The following is a 26,938-nucleotide window of genomic DNA, read 5'->3' as shown; positions in this document are numbered from 1 at the left end:
ATACCCAAAGGACTTAAAATGAGCATACTACAGTAATGCAGTCACATCAATGTTTATAGCAGTTCGATTCACAAGAGCTAGATTATGGAACCAACCTAGATGCCCTTTGACAGAAGAATGAATAAAGAAACTGTGGTACATATTCACAATGGAAATATTATTCAGCCATAAAGAATAATATTATGGCATTTGCAAATAAATGGATGGAATTGGAGAATATCATGCTAAGTGAAGTAAGTCAAGCCCAAAAAACCAAAGTCCGAATGTTTTCCCTGATAAGTAGATGATGATACATAATGGGGGAAAGGGGGTGGGGGGTGAGAGAAGGATTGAGGAACTTTAGATTATGTAGAGGGAAATGAGAAGGAGGGGGGTATGAAAAATGGTGGAATGAGACAGACATCATTAGCCTATGTACATGTATGATTACACGAATGGTATGAATCTACATCGTGCACAACCATAGAAACAAAATGATGTACCCCATTTGTGTACAATGAATCAAACTGCAGTCTGTAAAAATAAAAAAATAAATTTTAAAAATGTCAACAAAAGGCAATTTTTAAGTCATAATCAATCTGCCCTAAATTCAGCTCACATTTTTCTTTTTCCATCTTCCTGGGGCAACAGTACCATTAAGTCTTTCGATTTTGGTTTCAGCTTTAGAGGTGGAATATTAACAATCATACCATAGTTCCTAAAACCAAAATAAGGAGATCAATAAATATATATCTGAAATTACTATATTAATATACTTGGTATAAAAGTCCCCATTAAAAAAGTTGAAATATTAACTCAATTTCTGGAAAAAATTCTAAAAAGAAAAAAAAAGATGATGCTCATTGCTGGTGATGGTGAACAGAAATAAGCACTCTAATGCTAATGCACTATTAATGAAGAGTACTCTGAAATAATCTTGGAAAGCAATCTGGTAGCTATTATAAGTCTTTAAAATAATTCTGGCCTTTGTCTCAAAAATTCCACTTCTGGGAACTTATCCTAAAGAAAATCTTTAAAATATGCTCCACATGGAATCAACTTTACCTCTTGAAAATCTCTTGAATCTGCCTACCATCAACATAATCCAAGCTACCATCAGTTCTCACCTAAATCACTGCAATGACCTCCTAAATGCTTTCCCTGTATCTATTTTGTTCCCTAATAAGCTCACCCTTTAATCAGCTATCACTTCTAGCTTAAAATCATTAGGCAGCATTCTTGGAATAAAGATCAAAGTCTCGGACATGGTTTACAAGGCTCTGCTTGGCTTAGCCCCTGACTCCTTTTCAGTCATATCTTATACCACTGCACTGGCTGCACTGGCTCTTTCAGTTCCTTGAACATGCCATAATCCCTCCTGCCATAGGGCCTTTGTGCAATTGTGTTCACTCTGTCTAGAATAATCTCTTTTTGCAATACATCCCTCCCCAGCCCCACAACCTCTTCAAAGGATCCACTTCAGTTATAATCTATCCATACAGTAGTATGATTACTTGATTGACATCTGCTCTCCTGCTAGAATTTAAATTCCATGTGAGTAGTAATTCTGTGTTTTGTACTCACAGTTGTAATCCAATACCAAATGCACTGACTGACATGCAGGAGGTACTCAATGAATATTGAATAAAGGAATGAAAATTTAGCTACAAGGGTATTTATGTTCATGCTGTTTTAATAGAAACAAAATTGGAAATAGTGTAAAAGATCAACATTGGAGAATGGTATAAACAAATTAAAGTGAATACATACAACAAAATGCATCCATTCAGAAATATATGTAGTGACAGAAAACTTGTTAAATCGATAAAAGCAGAAGAAAACACTTATTTTTGTGGGGAAAAACATGATATGCAAATGAGTTACATGTGCATACAAATGGATCCAGAAAGCAAGACCCCCCTCAAAGTATTAACTATAGTAGCTGGGAGTGGGTGCAATCCTTGATAATTTTTTATATTTTTCTTTTTGGTTATTTGTATTTTCTATAATTCACACATAATAAGGAAAAATATTAATTCATTTCAAAGAGGAAAGAGTTATACAATTTCAAGTATATTTTCACAGCATGGAATGGGGAAGACTGTCAACATATAAGAAACCCAGGATAGTACATTATATAATATAGGGTACTTTCAAATTATGATTACCCCTATAGGGCACACAAAACTATTTTCCTAGTCTTTTAGGCAGTTTATTGTACAAAAAGTAACAAATAAAACTGCTCATATTGTAGTAAAAACACTAATATCAACCTGAACTGCTTTAAATATATAAGATGGCACAAATATGAAATGCTAAAAGCACAGTTTATAATGCTTTATTTTACACACACACACATGCCCATGCGCACACCCATGCTCTTATAACTGGTAAGGCATTAAAAAAGGAAATAAGACAGTAATTTTAAAATTCACTTTTCCAATCGAACTATTACAAAATAAATATAACTTAATGCATTATAACATGAACTGGGACATTTCAACCACTTTCCCATTTCATGAATTTTGTCTGCCATATTTTCCTTGATGGACTAATGGTAAAAAGGCCCTGTTTCCACATATCTTTAGAAACACTCTCTCCTGTCAAAACCTTCTACAACACACCCCAGAATTTTTTCAATAAGGACACAGAGAAGTTATGGCTAAGAGCAAGAAAATTATTCTAGTTGGCTTAATAGTGCATAAAATGTCACCACTTCATTTAACAAAATGGGTTCTGAAGTTGTGTAATCATGCATTATGAGTCCATTAAGCTGTAAAGGACATGACTTCAGCTATAGTTTAGATAAACTATAAAGTTTGAAAAATAATGTCTTTTTTTTAAAAAAGTGAAGGCCAAATCAATGAGGCATTTCAGATGCTGCTGAGGCATATTTTTAAAGAAATTTTAAACCAACTTACTCCTGTTGCACAGAGTAAAATAAAATTGGTGGCCTCAATAAAGATCCTGAAAGATAATATACCATCTTTCAAAATTACCTCAGATAATTTATACTGGACACCCAAGGATAATTCTGAAGACAAAAGGATTATTTAAAACTGGAAAGAGACCAGCCACTAGCTTGGGACTGAATTAGCAACACTTTTCACCCCAACTCAGTAGGGTATAAACAGATAACACCAATAGCATATATACCTCTTTAAGTCCATATTTTGTTGTTGTTTTTAAATTAAATTTATTTCTTAACTGGTTCATTAAAACATAAAAACTACACATATTAATGGAGCAACATGATATTTCATTACATGTATATAATGTGTAATGTTTAATTCAGGTAAAACATCTCCCAAACATATATCATTTATTTATGGTAAAATCTTTCAGAATCCTTTCTTCTAGTTTTCTGAAATGTATAGTACATTTTTATTATCTATAACTGCCCTACTGTTCAATAAACAGTACATCAGAATATCTTGTCCTTACATAAATGTAATTTAGGTACACACTGATCAATTTTTCCCCATTCCGCATTTCCTCTATTCTCCCCAGCCTTTGATAACCAATTCTATCTCAACTTCTTTGAGTCACCATTTTTTAGATTCCATATGAGCGATCATGTGACACTTCTCTTTCTATTCCTGGCTTATCTCATTTAATACAATTGATTTCTGGTTCCATCCATGTTACTACAAATGACAGGATTTTATTCCTTTTAATGGCTGTATTAATAGTATTACACTGTTGTATATGTACCAAAACATCTTTATCCATTCATCAGTTGATGGAGACTCAGGCTGTTCCTATTTCTTGGCTACTGTGAATAGTGCTGTGATGAACCTGGAAGTGCAAAAACTTCAATTTCTTTGTGTATACATACCTAGGCATGGGGTTGCTGTATCATGTGGTAGTTCTATTTTTAATTTTTTGAGGAATCTCCATAATGTTTTCCACAATGGCTGAACTAAATTCTTTCCTACCAATGATGTGCAAGAGTTTCCTTTTCTCCACATCCTCACCAGCACTTGTTATCTTTAGTCTTTTTGATAATAGCTATTCTTACCAGGGTGGGGTGATAGCTGACTGTGAGGAAATGTTGATTTGCATTTCCTTGATCATTAGTGATACTGAGGGATACCTGTTGGCCATTTGTATATTTTGTTTGAGCACTAGACCTAGTGCTCATTTTATTTTGCTTTCTACTTTCTTTTGTTTTCATGCTATTGAGTTTTTAGAGTTCCTTATATATTCTGGATATCAACCACTTGTCACATGTACAGTTCGCAAATATTTCCCCCCTTTTTTGGGTTGTCTCTGCACTCCATCAGTTGTTTCCTTTTCCATGCAGAAGATTTTTAGCTTGATGTAATCCCATTTGTCTATTTTTGCTTTTGTTTCCTGTGTTTTTGGGGTTTGTCTGAAAAATCCTTGTTCATCCCAATACAATGAAGTGTTTTGTTACATTTCCTTCTAGTAGTTTCATGTCTTGCAATTAATTATTTGATAAAGTTTGAGTTGACTTTTGTAACTGGTGAGATAGGGGTCTAGTTTTATTCATCTACATATAGATATGCAATTTCCTAGTACCACTTGTTGAAAAGACTATCCCTTCTCCAATGGATGCTCTTAGCACCTTTGTATAAATCAGTTGGCTGTGAATGTGTAGGTTTACTTCTAGGCTCTTTATTCTATTCCATTTGTCTGTGTCTGGTTTTATGCCAATACCATGCTGCATTGATGAATATAGCTTTGTAGTGTACTGAAGTCAGGTAGTATAATTTCTCCTGTTGTGTTCTTTTTGAACAAGATGATTTTGGCTATTCAGATTTTTGTGGTTCCATATGAATTTTAGAATTACTTTTTCTGGTTCTGTGAAGAATGTCTTTGGTATTTTGTTTGAGAATGCATTGACTCTATACATCACTGGTTAGTATGGATATTTTAGCAATGTTGATTCTGTTAGGATCTGCCCAGCATTAGGTTTCAGCAGCCCAGTACTGAGTTTCAGGGCAATGTCTTGTGTTTACCACCCTGTCCTACTCCCAGAGATCAGAGTATTGTGCCAAGCTACGCTGCCTGAGGTTGGGGTAGTGTTAGGCAGTCCCTCAGTACCCTATGCTGACTCTTAAGCTGGTTTGCACCTAGGTCTGGTTTGCTAGACCTAGTGGCAAGCACCTGCATGGTCTCTGGGATATACTGGGGTCCATGCTGCAACTGGCAGTAATACAGGCTGACACACAAGTCAGTTCCACTGGGGCATAGGTCTCTGCCTGGTAATGGGGCAGCTCTCGAACCCATTTGTGCACACTGGCCTGGCAATAGCTGTGTTGCCCAAAATTGGGGGACAGGTGGTGGAGATAGTTTCTTGGCCCCCAAGGCTGATGCTAAATCAGGTTGCCTCTCAGTTTCACAGCTGCAAGTTTCACTGTGCAGTTTCACACCTGCACAATCTTGGGGGGAGGACAGGTGTGTCCTGGGCCTACTCCAAGTCTAGAAATACAGCCCAAACTCCAGTCTGCCTTACAAGCACACAGGTTTCCACTGGGTGTGTGGGCTGGTCTGGAGGTTCCATCTGTGAGCTCAGGCCTGTATACAAGACTTTAAATTTCTTTCATGTGGTGGTTCTCACCATAGTGAGCCAGGCACTGGGCTCTGAGACAAAGCCTTGTACTAGGTTTGGTGTCCTGCTCATGGTGGGTGAAGTCCTTCTTCCAGTTCTGCTGCCCACGGTTGGGAGAGGGGCAAGAGGCAATCAGCCTCATTTCAGCTGAATGCTACTTCAGTGGCTGAAAATTGCATGAGTTTTGGCCTGATGGACGAGGTTGAGGGGCCTTGCCCAGCACTGGATTTCATCATGCCAGGCCTGTAAGACCCCATTCTTAAATAGAGGATGGGAAATATAGGAAATGGTCAAGGAAGATGACAAGAAATTGGGTTATATGAGGAAATACTGTCCAAAGAATAACAGTATGATAGTATACAGAAAATAAATGAAGTAATAATTAAGGAAATGAAGTCCCCCCAAAATCAAAATTCCTGACGTAACTCACGGATGATATCATAACAGTTTTTCTTTAAATCTGCCTTATACATATGCAGAAACTATGAAATTCTTTTAACTTTTCTATTTATCATTTTCATAGTAAATTGAATTGAAAGTTATATTTTAAACATAATGGTGATGATTTTATCATGAAAACAAACACCCTCTACAAGTAAGTGCTACACAAGTATTTTTAAAGACTTGCAAAAGTAGGAGTCAATCTACTTTCCTCCCTGCTAACAGAATATAATCAACATGGCTTTCCTGCTGTAGCTAAACAGCCTTGAATTTAACACACGGAACTGACATTTTAAGCTTCATTATAATGTAAAACTAGTACTGTGTTAGTATGAGAAATGAAGGTTTTTTAGAAAGGTCTCAACTATATATTGAAATTAAGACAGCCATAATTAAATGAAAGTAATTAGATTCAGGAAAAAAACACACAAGGGTAACAAAAGAAGAAATTCGAATTGGCTCAGTAAGATCTTCAAATAATAACAAAATTCTATTGTGCTTTTTTTTAAAGAAATGAGTTTAAAAGAAAAGTTTAGTAGTGTCAGAGAGCTATCAGAGGAGATGAAAGTAACTGAAAACAAAGTAGCCCGAGAGAAAAAAAGCAGGTGCCAGGAAAAAAATAACTTGACCAATATTGGAAACAATTCTCAATAAATATTCATTCAATTAATTCATTTATTCTCAAACACAAGAACAAATTCTTCATAATAATATCCTGGAGGTATATCTAATACTTGATTTATTAAATTACCAAAGGGATTGGGATGTAGCTCAGTGGTAGAGCACCTGCCTAGAATGCTCAAGGCCCTGGGTTCCAACCTCTACACTGCAAAAAAAAAGAAGGAAGGAAAAGAAAATGCCAGCCACAACCTTTGACAGATTTTAAAACATTCACTTATTTTATGTTAATATATAGCTTCATAAGTTTCACAAAGCTACACAAGTTAGAAGAAATAATCTCACAAAGCTGTATAGGTTAAAAGAAATAATGAAAAAGGAACATCTACTTATATACAGGAAGACAGAACAGCACAATCATAGCACAAGCGGCCAAAACCAAATATAGTCACTTACTGCTTAACAACAGGAATATGTTCTGAGAAATATGTAGTTACATGATTTTGTTGTGTGAACCTCATGGACTATACTTAAACAAACCTAGAGGGACTAGCCTATTATGCACCTAAGCTATAATGGTATAGCTATTACTCCCAGGCCACAAACTTATACAGCTGGTTGCTGTGCTGAATACTGTAGGCAACTATAACACAAGGGTAACTACTTGTTTGTCTAAATATAACTAAACAAAGAAAAGGCATAGTAAAAGTAGATAGTAAAGATTTTAAAATGGTACACCGGTAGCTCAGCTGTTGAGTGCTGCCTGGCATGCATAAGACCCTGGGTTTGATCCCTAACACCACAAAAAATAAAAATAAGTAAACAGATAAAATAGTACAACTGTCTAGGTTTCTTAAGATGGAGTTTGCAAAGTTGGAAGTTGCTCTGGGTTTCAGTGAATGAACATGAAGGCCTAAGACATCACTGTACACCACTGTAGACTTTATAAATACACTTAGGCTACACTAAATTTATAAAACATATTTTTTCTTTGATAATAAACTAAGTTTACTATAACTTTTTACTTTATATGCTTTTTAATTTTTTTAACTTTTTGACTTTTTTGTAATAATATTTAGTTCAAAACACAAATACCTTATATAGCTGTACAGAAAAAGTTTATATCCTTATTCTATAAGCTTTTTTCTATGTTAAACTTTTAAAAACTTTTCACACTGTTTTGTAAAAAACTAAGACACAAACACATACATTCATCTAGGCCTACACTGGGTCAGGACCACCAATATCACTGTCTTATACTTCCACATCTTGTCTCACCATAAGATCTGCAGGGACAATGTATTTAAAACCCATTGAACTGTCATATGTCTATGATAACAATGCTTTTTTCTGAAATCCCTCCTGAAATTCCCTCTGAAATCCCTGCCTGAACCCCTCTTATTGAGGAGATATCACTTTTTTTCAGAAATATGTCCACGGTGGTTTGCTTCTTTTTTTAATCACAGATTTGTTTGTAAGCAGATATAAAACACCATGAACCTTCCTCTCTATTAATGAAAACCTTTTTAACACTGGGATCCTGTGTTCAAACATTTTAAGGAGCTTGTTCAGTTCTGCAAAAAATTTCTGCTAAACCCATCAGTTGAATTTTCTTGAGGATTATTCCTTTTCTTACTCTCTAGTTTCCTTTTCTCCTTTAGCTATGTGTTCACCAAGCAATAGGAGTTTTCCAAGTTTATTAGAATCTTACAGAACCACTATTGTATGTATGGTCCCTTGTTCACTGAACCCTCATTGTGGGGCACATACCTGTACATAAATAAAACTGGAAGTACCTGACTTAATACGGTGTAACTAGAAAGTCATAAATTGTCCTGATTACATGTGGCAGTGCTTGATTTACCAGTGTGACATGCAGAACAAAAATGTCATGGTGTTATAAGTGAACATCTACAGTTAATCATCATGTGAACTAGGAACAAGAAGAATTAAAAAAATAAAAACATCCAGATCACCTCACATGGTAGAATTTTCAGATACTAAAGATAATGAAATTAATAAATTAAACGTCTATTTTGCGAAGCCTGCCCCCCACACCAAGGCCGGATGCAGTAGCTGACCCGCACACACACCGAAGTCAGAGGCCAATAGCTGAGCCTGCCTGGCTGTTCCCCTACTGCTGAGGCACACTGCGCCTGCCTCCATGCTGACTCAGTGCACCCTCACTGGGGCTCCCCAGCTTCTTTGGAGGCTGGTGCAGGCATTTTGAATCATTCCTGAGGGCGTGACCACCATCATTGGAAGGGCGGCTCCCTTCCTGAGACACCTACAGGAGACTGGAGGCCCTTTGACAGGTATCTCTATTTACTCACTTACATCCTACACCCTTTCCCCATCCTCTTGTTCACAACTAGAAATATTGTAAACAGTAATTGAACTGATCCTGTTTATTTTAATAATGTTAAAGTCTTTATAGGGGCTATCTAGTTAGGGCTACATTTTCTCTGTATTGGGTGTTATTGGTATTGATCTCCCCTTCGAGGAGAGGTAGTGGAAAACTGCAGGGTCATAATAAGCCTGCAGGGGGCAAACTTCAGTAACTCTGATCTTCACCGCTAGAGGGGAATATATAGAAACAATATGAAAAAACGGGAAGAAAGTGTCCCTTACAAACCAAGATGCTATTGTGATAGAATCCAATGACAGCATGGCAGTAGAAATGACAGAAAAAGAGTTTAGAATCTGCATAATTAAAATGAGACAAAACCACATAAATACTACATAAATACAGTTCCCTCATACTAGACAAAGGAGCCAAAAACATACAATGGAGAAAAGATAGACTGTTCAACAAATGGTGCTGAAAACCGGAAATCCATATGCAGTAAAATGAAGTTAAACCTCTATCTCTTAACTTGCACAAAATTCAACTCAAAATGAATCAAAGACATAGGAATTAGACAAGAGACCCTACAACTAATAGAAGACAAAGTAGGCCTGAATCTTCAACATGTTGGCTTAGGATCAGACTTCCTCAACAAGAACCAACCTAGATGCCCTTCGACAGAAGAATGAATAAAGAAACTGTGGTACATATACACAATGGAAATATTATTCAGCCATAAAGAATAATATTATGGCATTTGCAAATAAATGGATGGAATTGGAGAATATCATGCTAAGTGAAGTAAGTCAAGCCCAAAAACCAAAGTCCAAATGTTTTCCCTGATAAGTAGATGATGATACATAATGGGGGAAAGGGGGTGGGGGATGAGAGAAGGATTGAGGAACTTTAGATTATGTAGAGGGAAATGAGAAGGAGGGGGGTATGAAAAATGGTGGAATGAGACAGACATCATTAGCCTATGTACATGTATGATTACACGAATGGTATGAATCTACATCGTGTACAACCATAGAAACAAAATGATGTACCCCATTTGTGTACAGTGAATCAAAATGCACTCTGTAAAAAATAAAAGCTAAATAAAAAAATATATATATATTTTGCTTCTCAGGTGGGTAACTTGATAACATTCAGCAGAAAAGGTTGTCAAACATGAAGCAACAGTAAATTTTCCCACCAAGAACTCAATTTCATTCAAGGAAGTAAACCTTGTTTGGGCTTTGATAAGAAAATGAAAGAGTAAAAAGAGAGAAAATGGTCTTTTTTGGGGGGGGGATATCGGGGATTGAACTCTGGGGAACTCAATCACTGATCCACATTCCCAGCCCTATTTTGTATTTTATTTTAGAGACAGGGTTCCACTGAGTTGCTTAGAGTCTGGCTTTGAATTTGTGATCCTCCTGCCTCAGCCTCCCGAGCTGCTAGGATTACAGGTGTGCACCACCATGCACAGCTGAAAATGGTCTTTTGATAAAGACAGCAGAATCACCTTTTCCTTAGTTGATGAGGAATTTATATAAGAATTCTGGTTTTACAAACATTCCTAAATTTTAATAGCAAGAAATGTACTAACTCACAGAAAGCAAGCGACTGGTTTTGAAAGAAACTACTTGGGAACAAAACTTGTGATAAGGAAGAAAAAAACAATTTTAGAATGGTATGTTTTGTAAATATATGGGCTACATAATGAATATCTTCTCCTAAAAAAAACTAATCTAGCACAATTTCAGGTATAGGTAAACTGTCCAGGGATGAGAACTGTCTCCTCAATTCAACCCAATGGTAACTTCAATTAAAAAAATAATTAAAAGAACTACTTCAATGATGTTAGATAACAATGACTTAATAAAAGGAAGGTCAAAAAGAGACAAGCAAATTCAGTAGATTTTTTTACTTGAAAAACCCAGAGGGTAAATTGAAAACTTTCCCTACATTTTTTTATATATGAGTTTAGGATAGTCAAAGAAAATACAAACTGTCAGGAAAGGCTTTACAATTATTGCTATTTTCTCTGTAACTCAAGGTTTATTTTACAAGCTATGCTGGTCTGAAATTTCAATGAAAAGCTTAACCAGTGCTGATTAAGTCATGAGAAAAATGGATTATGCTACACCTGAAATGGATTTGTACCTGACAATCCATTTAATTTACCATAAAAAAATAACTAGCATGGTCACTGATGCTCACATTGGACAGTCAGTGAATTCTTTATCCCAAAAGGAAGCCAATTTGAGAAATCAAATAAAGATCATAGAGCTGCTTGATGCTGTATGAAATCAGAGGTATGAAACATCCTATCCATGCCATCCAGGTATTCTCTCATCTGTGTGCCCATTCATTTTAATAAGCCTAGAGATTCATTATTTCATTCTCTTTCCAATTCTGCAATTTTAAATACTCCAAGTTGCTGTTTCACTTCCTCTGATTACATCAAAATTTATGTCAAAGCTTTCTGACTGCTCTAGTAATCTCTTTTAGTATTACAGGCTAAACTCTCTTAGTAATACTGACATCAGATTGTATCCAATCAATGAGGAATTGTTTCTAACATAAAAAAAGAGTATGTCAAGCAAAGTTCTTACTGAAAAATAAGTAGTCTAGCCAGGCACAGCAGTTCAAACCTGTACTCCCAGCTTCTAAGAAGGTTGAAGCAGGAAGATCATAAGTTCAAAGCCAGCCTGGACAACTTAGAGAGACCTTGTCTCAAGATTAAAAAGGCCTGGGGGGTTTCAAGATGGCGGCCTAGAGGGTGGCTGCATTTCATGTTGCTCCAGGACTCAGGATTCAAAAGAGGAGATATTGAGACACTTGGGACCAACTCAAAGCAGCCGGGTGATTCTCACCCGTTGGGAAGGCATCCCGGATGGGACGGTGGTCCCTGAACGCAGGGAACTTTGTGAAGTAGAGCTTCCGGCAAGACACCCCTCCCCCCGCTGGAGCAGTGAACTCAGACAACTGGGAGCCCATCGTAAAGGAGGCCGCTCGGCACAGCGCTGGGACTTGGAGCAACCACTGGGGCTCCGGCGGCTGCCCAGGGGAGGAGTGGAAAGGAGAGCTGTGTGGACTCAGAACACCGGGGCCTGCCCTGAGGAGGAGGAGGGGGAAGGTGGCCGCTTGGATTCGGAGTGACTGCACCAGAGCTACAGGCGGTTGCCAGAGAAGAAGCCGCGCGGTGAGCTGTTTGGACTCTAAGCGACCGCTTCTGAACACCGGGGCCTGCCCTGAGGACGAGGAGGAGGAAGAGGAGCGTGGCCGCTTGGATTCAGAGTGACTACACCAGAGCTACAGGCGGTTGCCAGAGGAGGGGCTGCGTGGCGAGCTGTTTGGACTCAGACCACTTCTGAACACCGGGGCCTGCCCGGAGGACGAGGAGGAGGAGCGCAGCGGGTCGTTTGGACTCGCAGTGACTGCATTAGCGCTCCAGGCGGCTGCTCCGAGGAGAAGGCGAGTGGTGAGTTGTTTGGACTTAAAGTGACAGCTCCTGAACACAGGGGAGCTGCCTGGAGGAGAAGCGTGGTGGGTCGCTTGGTCTCGAGTGGCCGCACCAGAGCTCCGGGCGGTTGCCCAGAGGACCCGTGCAGCGGGTGACGTGGATTCAGAGCCACTCAGAGCGACAGCTCCTGAACACCCAGGGGTTTATCTGGAGAAGGAGGAGGAACGGGGAGGGTCACTTCGACTCTGAGTGATTGATTGCCCAGGGCTATGGGTGGTTGGTGGGAGGTGGAGGCACGCAGTGAGTTTCTTGGACTCCTAGTGACCGCACCGGAATACTGGGCGGCTGTCTGGAGGAAGAGGCGTGTGGCGGGTCTCTGGGACTCAGAGCGATTGTACGGGGCCCCAGGTGGCTGAACACAGGAGGGGCCGCATAGCCAGGCGATTAGGTGCAGAGCAGGGTCCCAGGATCTAGGAGGCTTCTTGGTGGAAGAGCCACACAGAGACAGGCTTAGGGCGGAGCGAAGGTTCCAGGCCTGCGGGCAGATTCTCTGAGGAGGGGCAGCCTAAGGAGATTCATCTGCGAAGGGTGAGGCTCCCAGGCCCTGGAGGTAGGTCTGGGCCCCTGGGAACTTTGCAGAGGAAGGCAGCCCAGCCCAGGCGGTAGCTGTAAATTGAGGGGAACCTCTAGGAGGGAACTGACCAGCGAGACCTCCCCACCAGGTGAGTCTTCCCTGCTGGGTGAGGTTTCCCCACAAGGACGGTAAAACCAGAGACACAGGCCCAAACAGGCCTTGCCTCAGCCCGCAGCCTAGGTCCCCTTCGGATGACCATTGGTCAACAAGTGGAGGCACCTCTGCCCACTAGCAGGGATTATACCCCACCTGAAGGCCACCACTCCTAGAGAGGCAGCTTCCTTGTGGAGCACCGCATTATCAACTTCCTTCAAGACTTTAGCCTACTGAAGGCTAAGGGGGGATATATATAGAAATCTTCAGGGACATTGTAAGTCAATAGAGGAAATCTGCAATATCTCAGTGGTCCACTGATACCTGAACAATATGAGAAAACAAGGAAAGAAAATGCTGCAAACAAATCTAGATGTTACATCAATAAAACCCAATGACAGCATGGCAGAAGAAATGACAGAAAAGGAGTTCAGAATGTACATAATTAAAATGATCAGAGAAGCAAACGATGAGATGAAAGAGCAAATGCATGCACTGAATGATGAGATGAAAGAGCAAATGCAAGCATTGAATGATCGCACCAATCGACAGTTAAAAGAGCAAATACAGGAAGCAAAAGATCATTTCAATAAAGAGTTAGAGATATTGAAAAAAAACCAAACAGAAATCCTTGACATGAAGGAAACAATAAACCAAATTAAGAACTCCATAGAAAGCATATCCAATAGGATAGAACACCTGGAAAACAGAACCTCAGACATTGAAGACAAAATATTTAACCCTGAAAACAAAGTTGAACAAACAGAGAAGATGGTAAGAAATCATGAACAGAATCTACAAGAACTATGGGATATCATGAAAAGGCCAAATTTAAGAATTATTGGGATTGAGGAAGGCGTAGAGAAACAAGCCAAAGGAATGAACAATTTATTCAATGAAATAATATCAGAAAATTTCCCAAATCTGAAGAATGAAATGGAAAATCAAGTTCAAGAGGCTTATAGGACTCCAAATACACAAAATTACAACAGACCCACACCAAGGCACATTATAATGAAAATACCTAACATACAAAATAAAGACAGAATTTTAAAGACTGTGAGAGAAAAGAACCAAATTACATTCAGGGGGAAACCAATACGGATATCAGCAGATTTTTCAATCCAGACCCTAAAAGCTAGAAGGTCCTGGAACAACATTTTTCAAGCCCTGAAAGAAAATGGATGCCAACCAAGAATCTTATACCCAGCAAAACTTACCTTCAAATTTGACGATGAAATAAAATCCTTCCATGATAAACAAAAGCTAAAAGAATTTACAAAAAGAAAGCCAGCATTACAGAACATTCTCAGCAAAATATTCCATGAGGAAGAGATGAAAAACGAAGCAAATCAGCAAAGGGAGGAATTATCCTAAAGGAATTGTCAAATAAAGGAGGAAACAAGTTGTGTCAAACAAATAAATAAAAAATGAACCAAATGACCGGGAAACCAAATCATATCTCTATAATAACCCTGAATGTTAATGGCCTGAATTCATCAATCAAAAGACATAGACTGGCAGATTGGATTAAAAAGAAAGATCCAACAATATGTTGCCTGCAAGAGACTCACCTCATAGAAAAAGATACCCATAGACTAAAGGTGAAAGGATGGGGAAAAACATACCATGCACATGGACTCAGCAACAAAGCTGGAGTATCCATCCTCATTTCTGATAATGTGGACTTCAAGCCAAACTTAGTCAGAAGGGATAAAGAAGGTCATTTCATACTGCTTAAGGGAAGCATAAATCAGCAAGATATAACAATCATAAACATCTATGCACCAAACAGTGGCTCATCCATGTATGTCAAACAAATCCTTCTCAATTTCAGAAACCAAATAGACCATAACACAATAATACTAGGTGATTTTAACATGCCTCTCTCACCACTGGACAGATCTTCCAGACAAAAATTGAACAAAGAAACCATAGATCTCAATAACACAATCAATAATTTAGACTTAACGGACATTTATAGAATATACCATCCAACCAAGAGCGAATACACTTTCTTCTCAGCAGCACATGGATCCTTCTCTAAAATAGACCATATATTATGCCACAAAGCTAATGTTAGCAAATACGAGAAGATAGAGACACTACCATGTATTCTATCAGATCATAATGGATTGAAGTTAGAAATAAATGAAAGAGTAAAACACAGAAACTATTCCAACATCTGGAGATTAAACAATATGCTATTATATGATGAATGGATAACAGAAGATATTAGGAAGGAAATTAAAAAATTCTTAGAGGTAAATGAGAACAAAGAAACATCATATCAAAATCTCTGGGACACTATGAAAGCAGTACTTAGAGGGAAATTTATTTCATGGAGCGCATTTAATAAAAGAAGTAAAACTCAACAAATAAACGACCTAACACTACAGCTCAAAGCCCTAGAAAAAGAAGAACAGAACAGCACCAAAAGTAGTAGAAGACAGGAAATAGTTAAACTCAGAGCTGAAATCAATGAAATTGAAACAAAAGAAACAATACAAAAAATTGACAAAATAAATAGTTGGTTCTTCGAAAAAATAAACAAAATTGATAAACCTTTAGCCACACTAACAAAGAGAAGACGAGAGAAAACCCAAATCACTAAAATTCGGAATGAACAAGGAAATATCACAACAGACAGGATTGAAATACAAAACATAATTAGAAGCTATTTTGAAAATCTATACTCCAACAAAATAGAAAATTTTGAAGGCATCAACAGGTTTCTAGAGACATATGAATTGCCTAAACTGAATGAGGAGGACATAAACAATTTAAATAGACCAATTTCAAGTACTGAAATAGAAGAAGTCATCAAAAGCCTACCAACAAAGAAAAGTCCGGGACCAGATGGGTTCTCAGCCGAGTTCTACAAAACCTTTAAAGAAGAGCTCATTCCAATACTTCTCAAAGTATTCCATAAAATAGAAGAGGAGGGAACCCTCCCAAACTCATTCTATGAAGCCAATATCACCCTGATACCTAAACCAGACAGAGACTCATCAAGGAAAGAAAATTTCAGACCAATATCCTTAATGAACATCGATGCAAAAATTCTCAACAAAATTTTAGCAAATTGCATACAAAAACATATTAAAAAGATAGTGCACCATGATCAAGTTGGTTTCATCCCAGGGATGCAAGGTTGGTTCAACATCAGGAAATCAATAAACGTAATTCACCACATTAATAGACTTAAAGTCAAGAATCACATGATTATTTCATTAGATGCAGAAAAAGCATTTGATAAAATACAGCACCCCTTCATGCTCAAAACACTAGAAAAAATAGGGATAGTGGGAACATTCCTTAACATTGTAAAGGCCATTTATGCTAAGCCCATTCTAAATGGTGAAAAACTGAAAGCATTCCCCCTAAAAACTGGAACAAGGCAGGGATGCCCTCCTTCATCACTTCTATTCAACATCATTCTTGAGACTCTGGCCAGAGCAATTAGACAAACCAAAGAGATTAAAGGGATACGAATTGGGAAAGAAGAACTCAAACTATCCCTGTTCGCTGATGACATGATTATATATTTAGAGGAACCTGGAAATTCCACCAGAAAACTCTTAGAACTCATAAGTGAATTCAGTAAAGTAGCAGGTTACAAGATCAATGCCCATAAATCCAACGCATTTTTATACATAAGTGATGAATCTTCAGAAAGAGAAATTAGGAAAACTACCCCATTCACAATAGCCTCGAAAAAAATAAAATACTTGGGAATCAATCTCACAAAAGAGGTGAAAGACCTCTACAATGAGAACTATACAACACTAAAGAAAGAAATTAAAGAACACCTTAGAAGATGGAAAGATCTTCCATGTTCTTGGATAGGAAGAATTAATATTGTCAAAATGGCCATACTACCTAAAGTGCTATACAAATTCAATGCAATTCCAATTAAAATCTCAATGACGTACCTTACAGAAATAGAGCAAGCAATTATGAAATTCATCTGGAAGAATAAGAAACCCAGAATAGCTAAAGCAATCCTTAGCAGGAAGAGTGAAACAGGGGGTATTGCAATACCAGATCTTCAACTCTACTACAAAGCAATAGTAACAAAAACGGCATGGTATTGGTACCAAAATAGAAAGGTAGATCAATGGTACAGAATAGAGGACACGGACACAAACCCAAATAAATACAATTTTCTCATAGTAGACAAAGGGGCCAAAAATATGCAATGGAGAAAAGATAGCCTCTTCAACAAATGGTGCTGGGAGAATTGGAAATCCATATGCAACAGAATGAAATTAAACCCATATCTCTCACCATGCAGGAAACTAAACTCAAAATGGATTAAGGACCTCGGAATCAGACCAGAGACCCTGCAGATTATAGAAGAAAAAGTAGGTCCAAATCTTCACCTTGTTGGTCTAGGATCAGACTTCCTTAACAGGACTCCCATAGCACAAGAAATAAAAGCCAGAATCAACCACTGGGATAGATTCAAACTAAAAAGCTTTCTCTCAACAACGGAAACTATCAGCAATGCGAAGAAAGAGCCTACAGAGTGGGAGAATATCTTTGCCAATCATACTTCAGATAGAGCACTAATCTCCAGAATCTATAAAGAACTCAAAAAACTCTACTCCAAGAATTCAAATAATCCAGTCGACAAATGGGCTAAGGAAATGAATAGACACTTCATAGAAGATCTACAAGCAATCAACAAACATATGGAAAAATGTTCAACATCTCTAGTAATAAGAGAAATGCAAATCAAAACCACCCTAAGATTCCATCTCACCCCAATTAGAATGGCGATTATCAAGAATACGAGCAACAACAGGTGTTGGCGTGGATGTGGGGAGAAAGGTACACTCATACATTGCTGGTGGGGCTGCAAATTAGTGCAGCCACTCTGGAAAGCAGTGTGGAGATTCCTTAGAAAACTTGGAATGGACCCTCCATTTGACCCAGCTATCCCACTCCTTGGCCTATACCCAAAGGACTTAAAATCAGCATACTACAGAGATACAGCCACATCAATGTTCATAGCTGGTCAATTCACAATAGCCAGACTGTGGAACCAACCTAGATGCCCTTCAATTGATGAGTGGATAAAGAAACTGTGGTATATATATACAATGGAATATTACTCAGCCATAAAGAATGATAAAATTATGGCATTTGCAGGCAAATGGATGAAATTGGAGAATATCATGCTAAGTGAGATAAGTCAATCTCAAAAAACCAAAGGACGAATGATATCGCTAATAAGTGGAGGATGACACATAATGGGGGGGAGGGAAGGGTTAGTGTTAGGGTTAGAGTTAGGGTTAGGGAGGGGGGCAAGTATGGAGGAAGGAAGTACTGTATAGAGGGTAAAAAGTGGTGGGGGGAAGGGAAAAAATAACAGAATGAATCAAACAATATTACTCTATGTAAATTTATGATTACACAAATGGTATGCCTTTACGCCATGTACAAATAGAGAAACAACATGTATCCCATTTGTTTACAAAAAAAAAAATGCTGAAAAAAAAATTCAAAATAAAAAAATTTAAAAACCCAAAAAAAAAAAAAAAAAAAAAAAGGCCTGGGGATGTAGCTTGGTTGTAGAATGCCACTGAATTCAAATGCCAGTACTGCAAAAAAAAAAAGAAAAGAAACTAATCCTTTCATTAAGTTCTGCATTATTTGTGTCCTTATTTAGAGTACAGGACTCAATTCACTAACAGATGTTCCTACAAATAGATATGACTAAAATTATAAATTCAGGAATAAAACTCCAAAATCCTAACGTTCCATTACAAAACAAATAATTCCTTAGTTCTTCTATTTTAAAAACAGGAGTATCCAAATATTGAAACTACCACTCCTTTTCCACAAATCCTTAATGACAGACACACTGGCTAAATAGATGACTGAAATAAATTCTGAGATATATTTTTTCTGACTAATAATAGTTATTAAAAATACACAACTTCAGATGAATAAAAAGGAAAGCAGTGGAGATTTCAGTAGGTTTTAAGGTAAAATATATTATTTCTCAAACTGATAAAACTTCCACATGATAGTTTAGATACTCTGTCATCTAAACTGTTAAATTTGTAGACAGTAGCGACTTTGTCCTATTCATTATTGTATTTCCTGTACATAGTATAGAGTTTGGCACAAAGCAAATATTTAATACATGCTTTTTAAATAAATGAATTTCGGTAAAGGATAGGTCTTACAATCTCACGTTACAATAATAGCAGTTAATATTTACTGAATATTTCCTGTGTGGTAGGCACTATTTGAAAGATTTAATGTGATGTGAGGAGTTAACTCACTTAAATCCCTTTTAGTATTATCATCATCCTCATTTTATAGATGATATAACTGAAGCACAGAGGTTAAGTAACTTGCTCTGGTCAATCTACTAGGAAGTGATGGAGGCACAAGTCAAATACAGGCAATGGTTCCAGAGCTCAGGCTTGTAACTATGATTTCATATTACCTCTTTTCTGGCACTGCCTCTAAATGTTATTATGATTCCAGGTTAAATTAACACAAAGATGGCAAGGGGAAAAGAATAAAAGTGTAATGATCAAATATAAAGTATTACAACAATTTTTGCTTTATTCTATTTTGTTGGAAAAGAAATTGTCCTGAAGTTGCTTGAGCTTAAAGAGAAGTGATCACTTTTCTTTCCTTACTCAACATATCTTTGGTTGTATTTAGATCATTATTAGCAACTATCCTTCAAGAGGCCTTTGTGACACATGATCCTGAAAACTGGCATATATTATGCCAAAGACAAACACATGGATAAAAAATCTCACTACTTGGCTTCATTTTTAAAATTCTCTCTTATGATACTTTGCTGTTTCTAAATACAGCCATGAAGGATAGTAATATACAAAAATGGGATAGAAGCATGAATGTAAAATACTTTGAGTTCCTTGAAAGAAATAAAGCTTCATTAGAAATCAAGGAAAGAGGAAGGAAAGCACTTGAGAACTTACTTGTATCAATCACTTCCTATCAATAAAATAACTAATATTTACTTACATCTTGACAATTTGTAGAGCACTTTTACATAAAATTTATTCACTTGACTACCAACTCTGAAAACATTTCTACTTGAGTGATATCACATATACACTGATTGGGTCAAGGCAGAGGAAGAAAATAAAGGCAAATTCAGAGAAAAAGGGCCAGGTGAAGAAATGTGTAACAGTATTCCAATGATACTCCTCACTCAGAAAAAGTATAGAGCAATTAAATCTTTTCATTTCAGCAGCACCACTGTTTAGCATGTTTATATAATGATAATGATAAAGAATATGGATAATTAAATAAATGGATCAGGTAGAGGATTTACCATAGTTTTTACTAAAAAGTTAGGGGCTATTTTAAGATCTAAGTTATAAAAGGGAAAATATTAACCTTGAAACACACACACATGCAACGTTTTTATAAATGCTAAATCTAATTTGCCTATTTATCAATAAGGGCAGATTATATAACAAATTCAATAAATGTTATTTTAGAGAAATAAAATATTTAGGTTAATAAATATTTTTCCATTTTAGTCAATCATGAATTTTTGTTTGTTTTAAGTCAAAGAAAGTCTCATGTATATAATGCTGGTCAATTCATGTGGTTTTGCATTTAAAGGGCATGCAATTAGATGGGCCAATCAAAATATACTAGAATACGATACTCTTAAATGTGTGCATCTTCCATGCAAGCAAAATCCTCGAAAAGCATTTCCAGTTACTTGTTATTCACTCTTACCCCTTCTTTAGGGTCTGTGTGGAGTCCTCCACCAGCGTGACCATGCCAACATTTCCTCTTTTCTATCATAGGCCATGTCTGGAGAGCCTAGATGAAAATGACACCAAACAGCCCATTAGCTTTTACAGAATTTCAGATGTTTAAAAATCTGGATTGAACATTGTAATCTAATGAATATCTCAAAAATGAATTCAAAGGCATTGATTTTAGCCAGAAAAACACCTTCAGAATTAATTTATAGCTAAATTTATATAAGGAATACTGAGAAATAACAAAAACATGGAAGTCACTTTCTCTAAATAGCTTATGAAATTAATGTTTAATTAATTAATGTTTAATAATCGATAAGTCACACTTTTGACTTATACTGGCTCTTACTGCCATTCACTACTATAGTCCTGTTAATCCATTGCTCTATTATTGGCAAGCAAGGATAACACATAGTTAATTTATATATCACTTGCTTTTCTTGTGCATATATTTTTGTTTTACAATTAACATGTTGATTTTACACAACTGATCCTTTTATTAATATGTACATGGTTCATGTACATATTAATAAACAAGGTATTTTTAAATATTTCACTCTATCCTGTACTACAGCTATTTGTAAGCACATTTTGTCTTTCTTCTCACATAATAAATTTCTTAAGATTAAGAACAGGATCTTTTGTCTTTTTATTTCCCATGATACATACCACAGTGTCTTATATACAGGCAAGACATATTTCCATGCTTGTTAAGTTAGCTTATAAAACAATTACCTACAAATTTCCCAACTAGCCTTACCTATTATCTTACTGATTATAAATTTTTAAAAGACCTTAGATTGCTACTATAATAATTAACAAGATAGTAATAGGCTTAAAATTTAGGCTTGCTATTATTGAAAGTGCTTTCACAATTAAAAAATGCTTAATGAAGAACACAGACTTGGTGACTTATAGTTTGGATCTGGAAATGTCCTCCCAAGACTCATGTTGAAATTTGGTCTCCAGTTGGTGGCGCTATTGGGAGGTGGTAGAAACTAGGAGGTGGGACCCAGTTGAAGGAAATAGGTTGCTGGGGGCATGTCCTCTACGGGTATACCCTCTTTTTATCCCTGCCTGTCCCTGTCTCTCTCTCCCCTTCCCTCCCTATGTCTGTCTGTCTCTTTCTCCTTCCCACACGCCATGAGTAGAGTAGCTATTCTTTATCAAATGCTCTCTGCCATAATGTTCTGCCTTGCCAAAGAGACAGGACCAAGTGACTATGGACTGAAACCTCAGAAACCATAAGACAAAATAAGTATTTCTTCCTTTAAGTTGATTTTTAAAACTATTTTGCCACAGCAGTATAAAGCTAACTAACAAAATGATGCTTTTCAGTAGTCACAATAATCGATAATTAATAAACTAGGACAGAGTTCTTTACAAATGCAAACATGTATTGGTACTATATATAGCACATAACAATATAAGCTCAGGTCCAAGTTATGAAAATGGAATTAAAAAAAGCAAAAGTGACTTCTCATTCTCACCAGTTGAGACACAAAAAGCAATTGCCATAAGTGGGTTATTGATTTTTAGATCAACAATCTCAAAGCATTTTGTAAAAGAAAAACATCAAAAGGTAACTTTTAGTCTGGTGATGTCTCTCTATGACATTTTTTTCCTCTAAAAGGCTGAGCAACAACTTTTATAAAGGATCTGGTGCATATCACACACAAAATAATGAGGTCTTCAACGAAGCAAAAAAACCAAGATATAAATAAATTTAGTGGTATCATGGGCAATAACATTAAGCACACTTTCCACTTAAAGCTTTAATTTAATAATAGAAAATCTAATTCATTTCTACAGTCTCTGCATAAATTAGAACAATGCCTTGTACTGCTGTGGCAAACAATTATTAGAAAGAAAAAATAAGAAATTTTTCAGGATTTAGACCATCTTCTAATTTTTTAGTCTTTTTCTATCAGGGAGATTTACATGTCTCATTTTAAAGCACTGGGAATTTTTAAAAATGTCTTTCACTTATATTAGCAATGAAAAATAACCCTCATCAACATGTAAACTCGGCATCACTTACCCCATGGGCTCTAATAAGCTTAGAATCCCTTGGTATTCTGCTATCTGAAAATCTTTACTCATTTGAAAAACTATAGCACTCCATATATCAGGTACAAATTACCAGGATAAATTTAAGTGTCAACAAGCTGCCATTACATGTATAAAAGCTTTCTGAAAAATGTTACTCCAGTTGGCACTGATCTGAAGAGATTCAAATAGATTCCTCCAGGGGTAGAAAACTATCAAGATTTTTCTCTGCATTTCTAGTAACAGAAACATAGCTTCTTGTCAGTATTTAGAAAAATGTGAAAAAAGGTAATTATTTGGGAAATACAAAATATATAGTAAATATGTAGTATAAATTGGGAAATGCTCTAAGGGCTTGCACACTTTTCCTACTATATGTAGATGTATTGACTTAATCCTACCTTCATAGCATCTAATAACTGTCTTGAATTGTCTTTACCCCATCTCTGCCACGTAGCATTTCTTAATGACTCTGGGACCTGGAAAGAAAAAAAAAAGAGGGGGCATAATTTCAGAGTGGACCCTTAAATGTCCCCTAAAACTCAAGTGTTGAAGACATGATCCCCAACTGATGACCCTGTGGAAGGTGGTGGTAACCTTAGGAGGTAGGGACTAGTTGGAGAAAATAGGTAATGGGGGTATGCCTTGAAGGGTATATTAGGACCCCGGCTCCTTGCTCTGTTTCCCAGCTGCCATGAGGTGAAAAGCTCTGCTTCACCATCCACTCCCTGCCATGATGTTTTTTGCCTTGCCACAGGCCCAAAACAACAGGAACAAGTTACTGTGGACTTAAACTTCTAGAAACCATGAGCCAAAATAAACCTTTCCTCCTTTTAATCTAGATATTTTTTCACAGCAATGGAAAGTTGACTAACACATAAAACATCATAAAGTTATAATCATACCAATGTTACAGAGATGGTTATGTTTTTAATACATGTCTTAAAGGCAAAAAATCAAATTTATGGTCCAGCTACAGAGAGTAAACTATATCACCCATTAAAAATGTCAAATTGTATTTTAGTTTCATCCTCCTTTTCTCTAGGTTTCTGTTTTAGTCAGCTTTTTCATTTCTGTGGCCAAAATATCTGACAATAACAACACAGGAGGAAAAGTCTCTTTGGGGCTCATAGTTTCAGAGGTCTCAGTTAATAGACAGTTAATTTCATTACTCTGGGTACAGATTGAAGCAGAACATCAAGTCGCAAGAGCATGGTGGAGGAAAGCTGCTCAGGACATGGCAACAAAGCAGCAGGCAGACAGTTCCACTCACCAGGGTCAAACTATATACCCCAAAAGCAAGACCCCAGTGATCTACCTCCTCCAGTCACATCCTATCTGCCTATGCTTACCACCCAATTAATCCATTCAAGTGTACTGACATGTTGATTTGGTTAAGGCTTTTATCACCCAATCAGGTCACCTCTCAACTTTCTTGCATGGTCACACACATGAGCTTTTGGGGGACACCTCATATCTAAACCATAACAGTTTCTTTGTTTCTCTTCCTTTTCTTTTTTGTATCTTTGTTTCTTAAAGCCCCCAAAGACTTCAATCCCATTTCTTTCTTAAATGGTTTTTATACTCTTTTCAAACACTCCTCTTTTATTCTAACTCCCTTACTGCATTTAATTGTGCTCTACCAAATGTCTGTTCCCTCTTTAGTCTTAATCTGAATACTAAATTTAGCTACCAGTCACAAGATCAGTTTTGCCGAACACTTCTATGTAACTAGCTGATGGAATCCAATGAAAGTTTCCTCAGGGCATTTTTTTCTTGGTACTATTCCAGAAGTAGAGCTGAAAAAGGCAGAATAAAGATCCTCTCCATGGTAATACCAAATAGCTGAAAAATGGACACACATCTTTCTGAAATGTACCACTGACATAGTGAGGAAAACTTCCCTTCAGTCACATTTCTCCCAGAAGGCAGGTAATACTTAGGCTTTCCTAAGGTATACATGAGTTGTACAGCTAAACTAATGCCTCAACATAAAAAAACAAGGTTGTACATTGCAAAATACCAAAAACCAAATCATCAATAGCAACAAAAAACCCTCCATACACAAATAAGTAACCAAGTTATTGAGAAAATTAGCCCAGCTTTTTTCCTATAATGTAATAAATAACCATTATTATGTAATGCAATCACCGATATAGGAAGATTTCAGTAATACCAATGGCTTTTTGGACACTTGTGCTGAACTGAAGCTCCTACCCCAATTCATATACCCTCAAAATCTCTTTACCACAATAATCAAGCCATCCAGTGTCAATGATGCCCTTCTGGTGCTTAATTCCACTGTTTTCCTCACTCCCCTTTTCTCCATATTTGACTCTCACACAAGCTTTATTCTCCCATTTTCTTGTTTTTCACAAGACTCTAGTTTGAGTAACTACATCAAAGCAAGAGCTTGCCCATGTTTGCATATGCAATTTAATCTTTGCCTTTCACAGCTTGTCCAGTTATCTCAAGTAAATGACTATCTTCTTTTCTCTCCTTTCTCAAAACCATGCCTATATATGTCTGCTAGATAAAAAGACTGTTGGCAATACACTTAAATTAACAGTAAAAACATTCTGAAGTGGTACTGTGCACAATGAAGATAACTACCATCAAACCTAAGTCCTTGAAAGAACTCATAAAACCCTTCACAATTTATAGTTACCTCTTTATACTTCTCTAACCCAACTGTTTTTTTCCCTAAAGTATCAGAATTCAAGGTAAATAATTTCTGAATGTTCGTATCCAAGCAGAATTTCTAATACTAAAAAAGTAGTGTTAAAATTATCAAATATCTCAGGCATATAAAAAACAGAAAATAAAATAAATACATGTGTACTCACTACCATGCATAATATGAGATAAAAAGAGAGATCCTGACATATTCCTCTATTATGTCACTACTCCCTGTTCCCCAGAGATAACCAGCACTGATTATTCAAAACATCTTTCATTTGGATAAAAATTTCAATCCCACAATGGGATAACACCTTTTAACAGCTAATCCTAGAACCCTACCACTATTGTTTCTATGGAAAAATGCTGAGATCTAAACAACAGACTTATACAGATTTCTAAAACAATTTGATTTTGTAAATTAGAGACTAGCTCTACTTTTAAAATCCCAAGGGAAGGGTTTATAGCAAAACATCTTCCTCATACAAACTGAGGTAGGTGAACAATAGAAGAAAACAAGATTAATTCTGTGAAACTTGATTTGAAAATTAGAGGTTTGGATTAGATGCACTCTGAAGGCCATTTCAACTCTGAAATTCTATGATTTTTATAAAATGAAACAAAAGCCTGGTGTTATTAATAGAATTCTTTAAAAACATAACTGAGTAGATTATAACTTACTCTTTAATATACCTACCATCTGAATTTTATTTATAACACCATTCCTCCAAAGACATACAAAGCAATAAACCATATAATACTGAAGATAACAGACATGGCAAATGTGCACAACTTCCAAAGAAATCAAGTATATTGAAAATGATAATCTGCCAGTTCATTTTAGGGGGCAGGTTAAAATGTTTTCACTAGTGTTGTGTTTATTTCACCTAAAAAAAGAAAAAATTGTGGAAGAAACCAAAATTAAAGAATCTATAACTTCTGAGCAAAATAATGCATGTTCTCATGTAGGACAGCACTTTACTAATCATTAAATACATAAATCTTTGCTACATAGCTGAATGGGCACAAAGCCATGTTCTGTACAGATATTCAATGAAGATTTATAAAATAAAGCTGGGCATGGTGGTGCACACCTGTAAGCCCAGCAACTTGGGAGGCTAAGGCAGGATGATTACAAGTTCAAGGCCAGGCTCAGCAATTTAGCAAGATCCTAAGCAACTTGGTGAGAACCTGTCTCAAAATAAAAATAAAATAAAATAAAAAGAGCTGGGGATGTAGCTCAGTGATAAAGTGCCCCTGAGTTTAATCCCAAGTACAGAAAAAAAAG

At 36.8% G+C, this 26,938-nt stretch overlaps 1 protein-coding gene across 1 annotated transcript in view; it reads right to left on the bottom strand.

Moving 5' to 3' along the window:
• The window catches only part of ABCB7 (ATP binding cassette subfamily B member 7), a 113,967-nt gene that overhangs the window by 47,594 nt on the left and 39,435 nt on the right, over positions 1-26,938 (bottom strand). The window contains exons 2-3 of the mRNA XM_079123023.1: positions 23,373-23,450; positions 20,894-20,980 (exon numbers count right to left, since the gene is read on the bottom strand). Of these exons, the coding sequence (XP_078979149.1) occupies positions 20,894-20,980; positions 23,373-23,450 (165 nt within the window). The remainder of the gene's footprint in view (positions 1-20,893; positions 20,981-23,372; positions 23,451-26,938) is intronic.

This window comes from Sciurus vulgaris, assembly GCF_902686455.1.
Source record: "Sciurus vulgaris genome assembly, chromosome: X".
Classification (NCBI taxonomy): Eukaryota; Metazoa; Chordata; class Mammalia; order Rodentia; family Sciuridae; genus Sciurus; species Sciurus vulgaris.
This window is presented reverse-complemented; position numbering and strand designations above follow the sequence as displayed.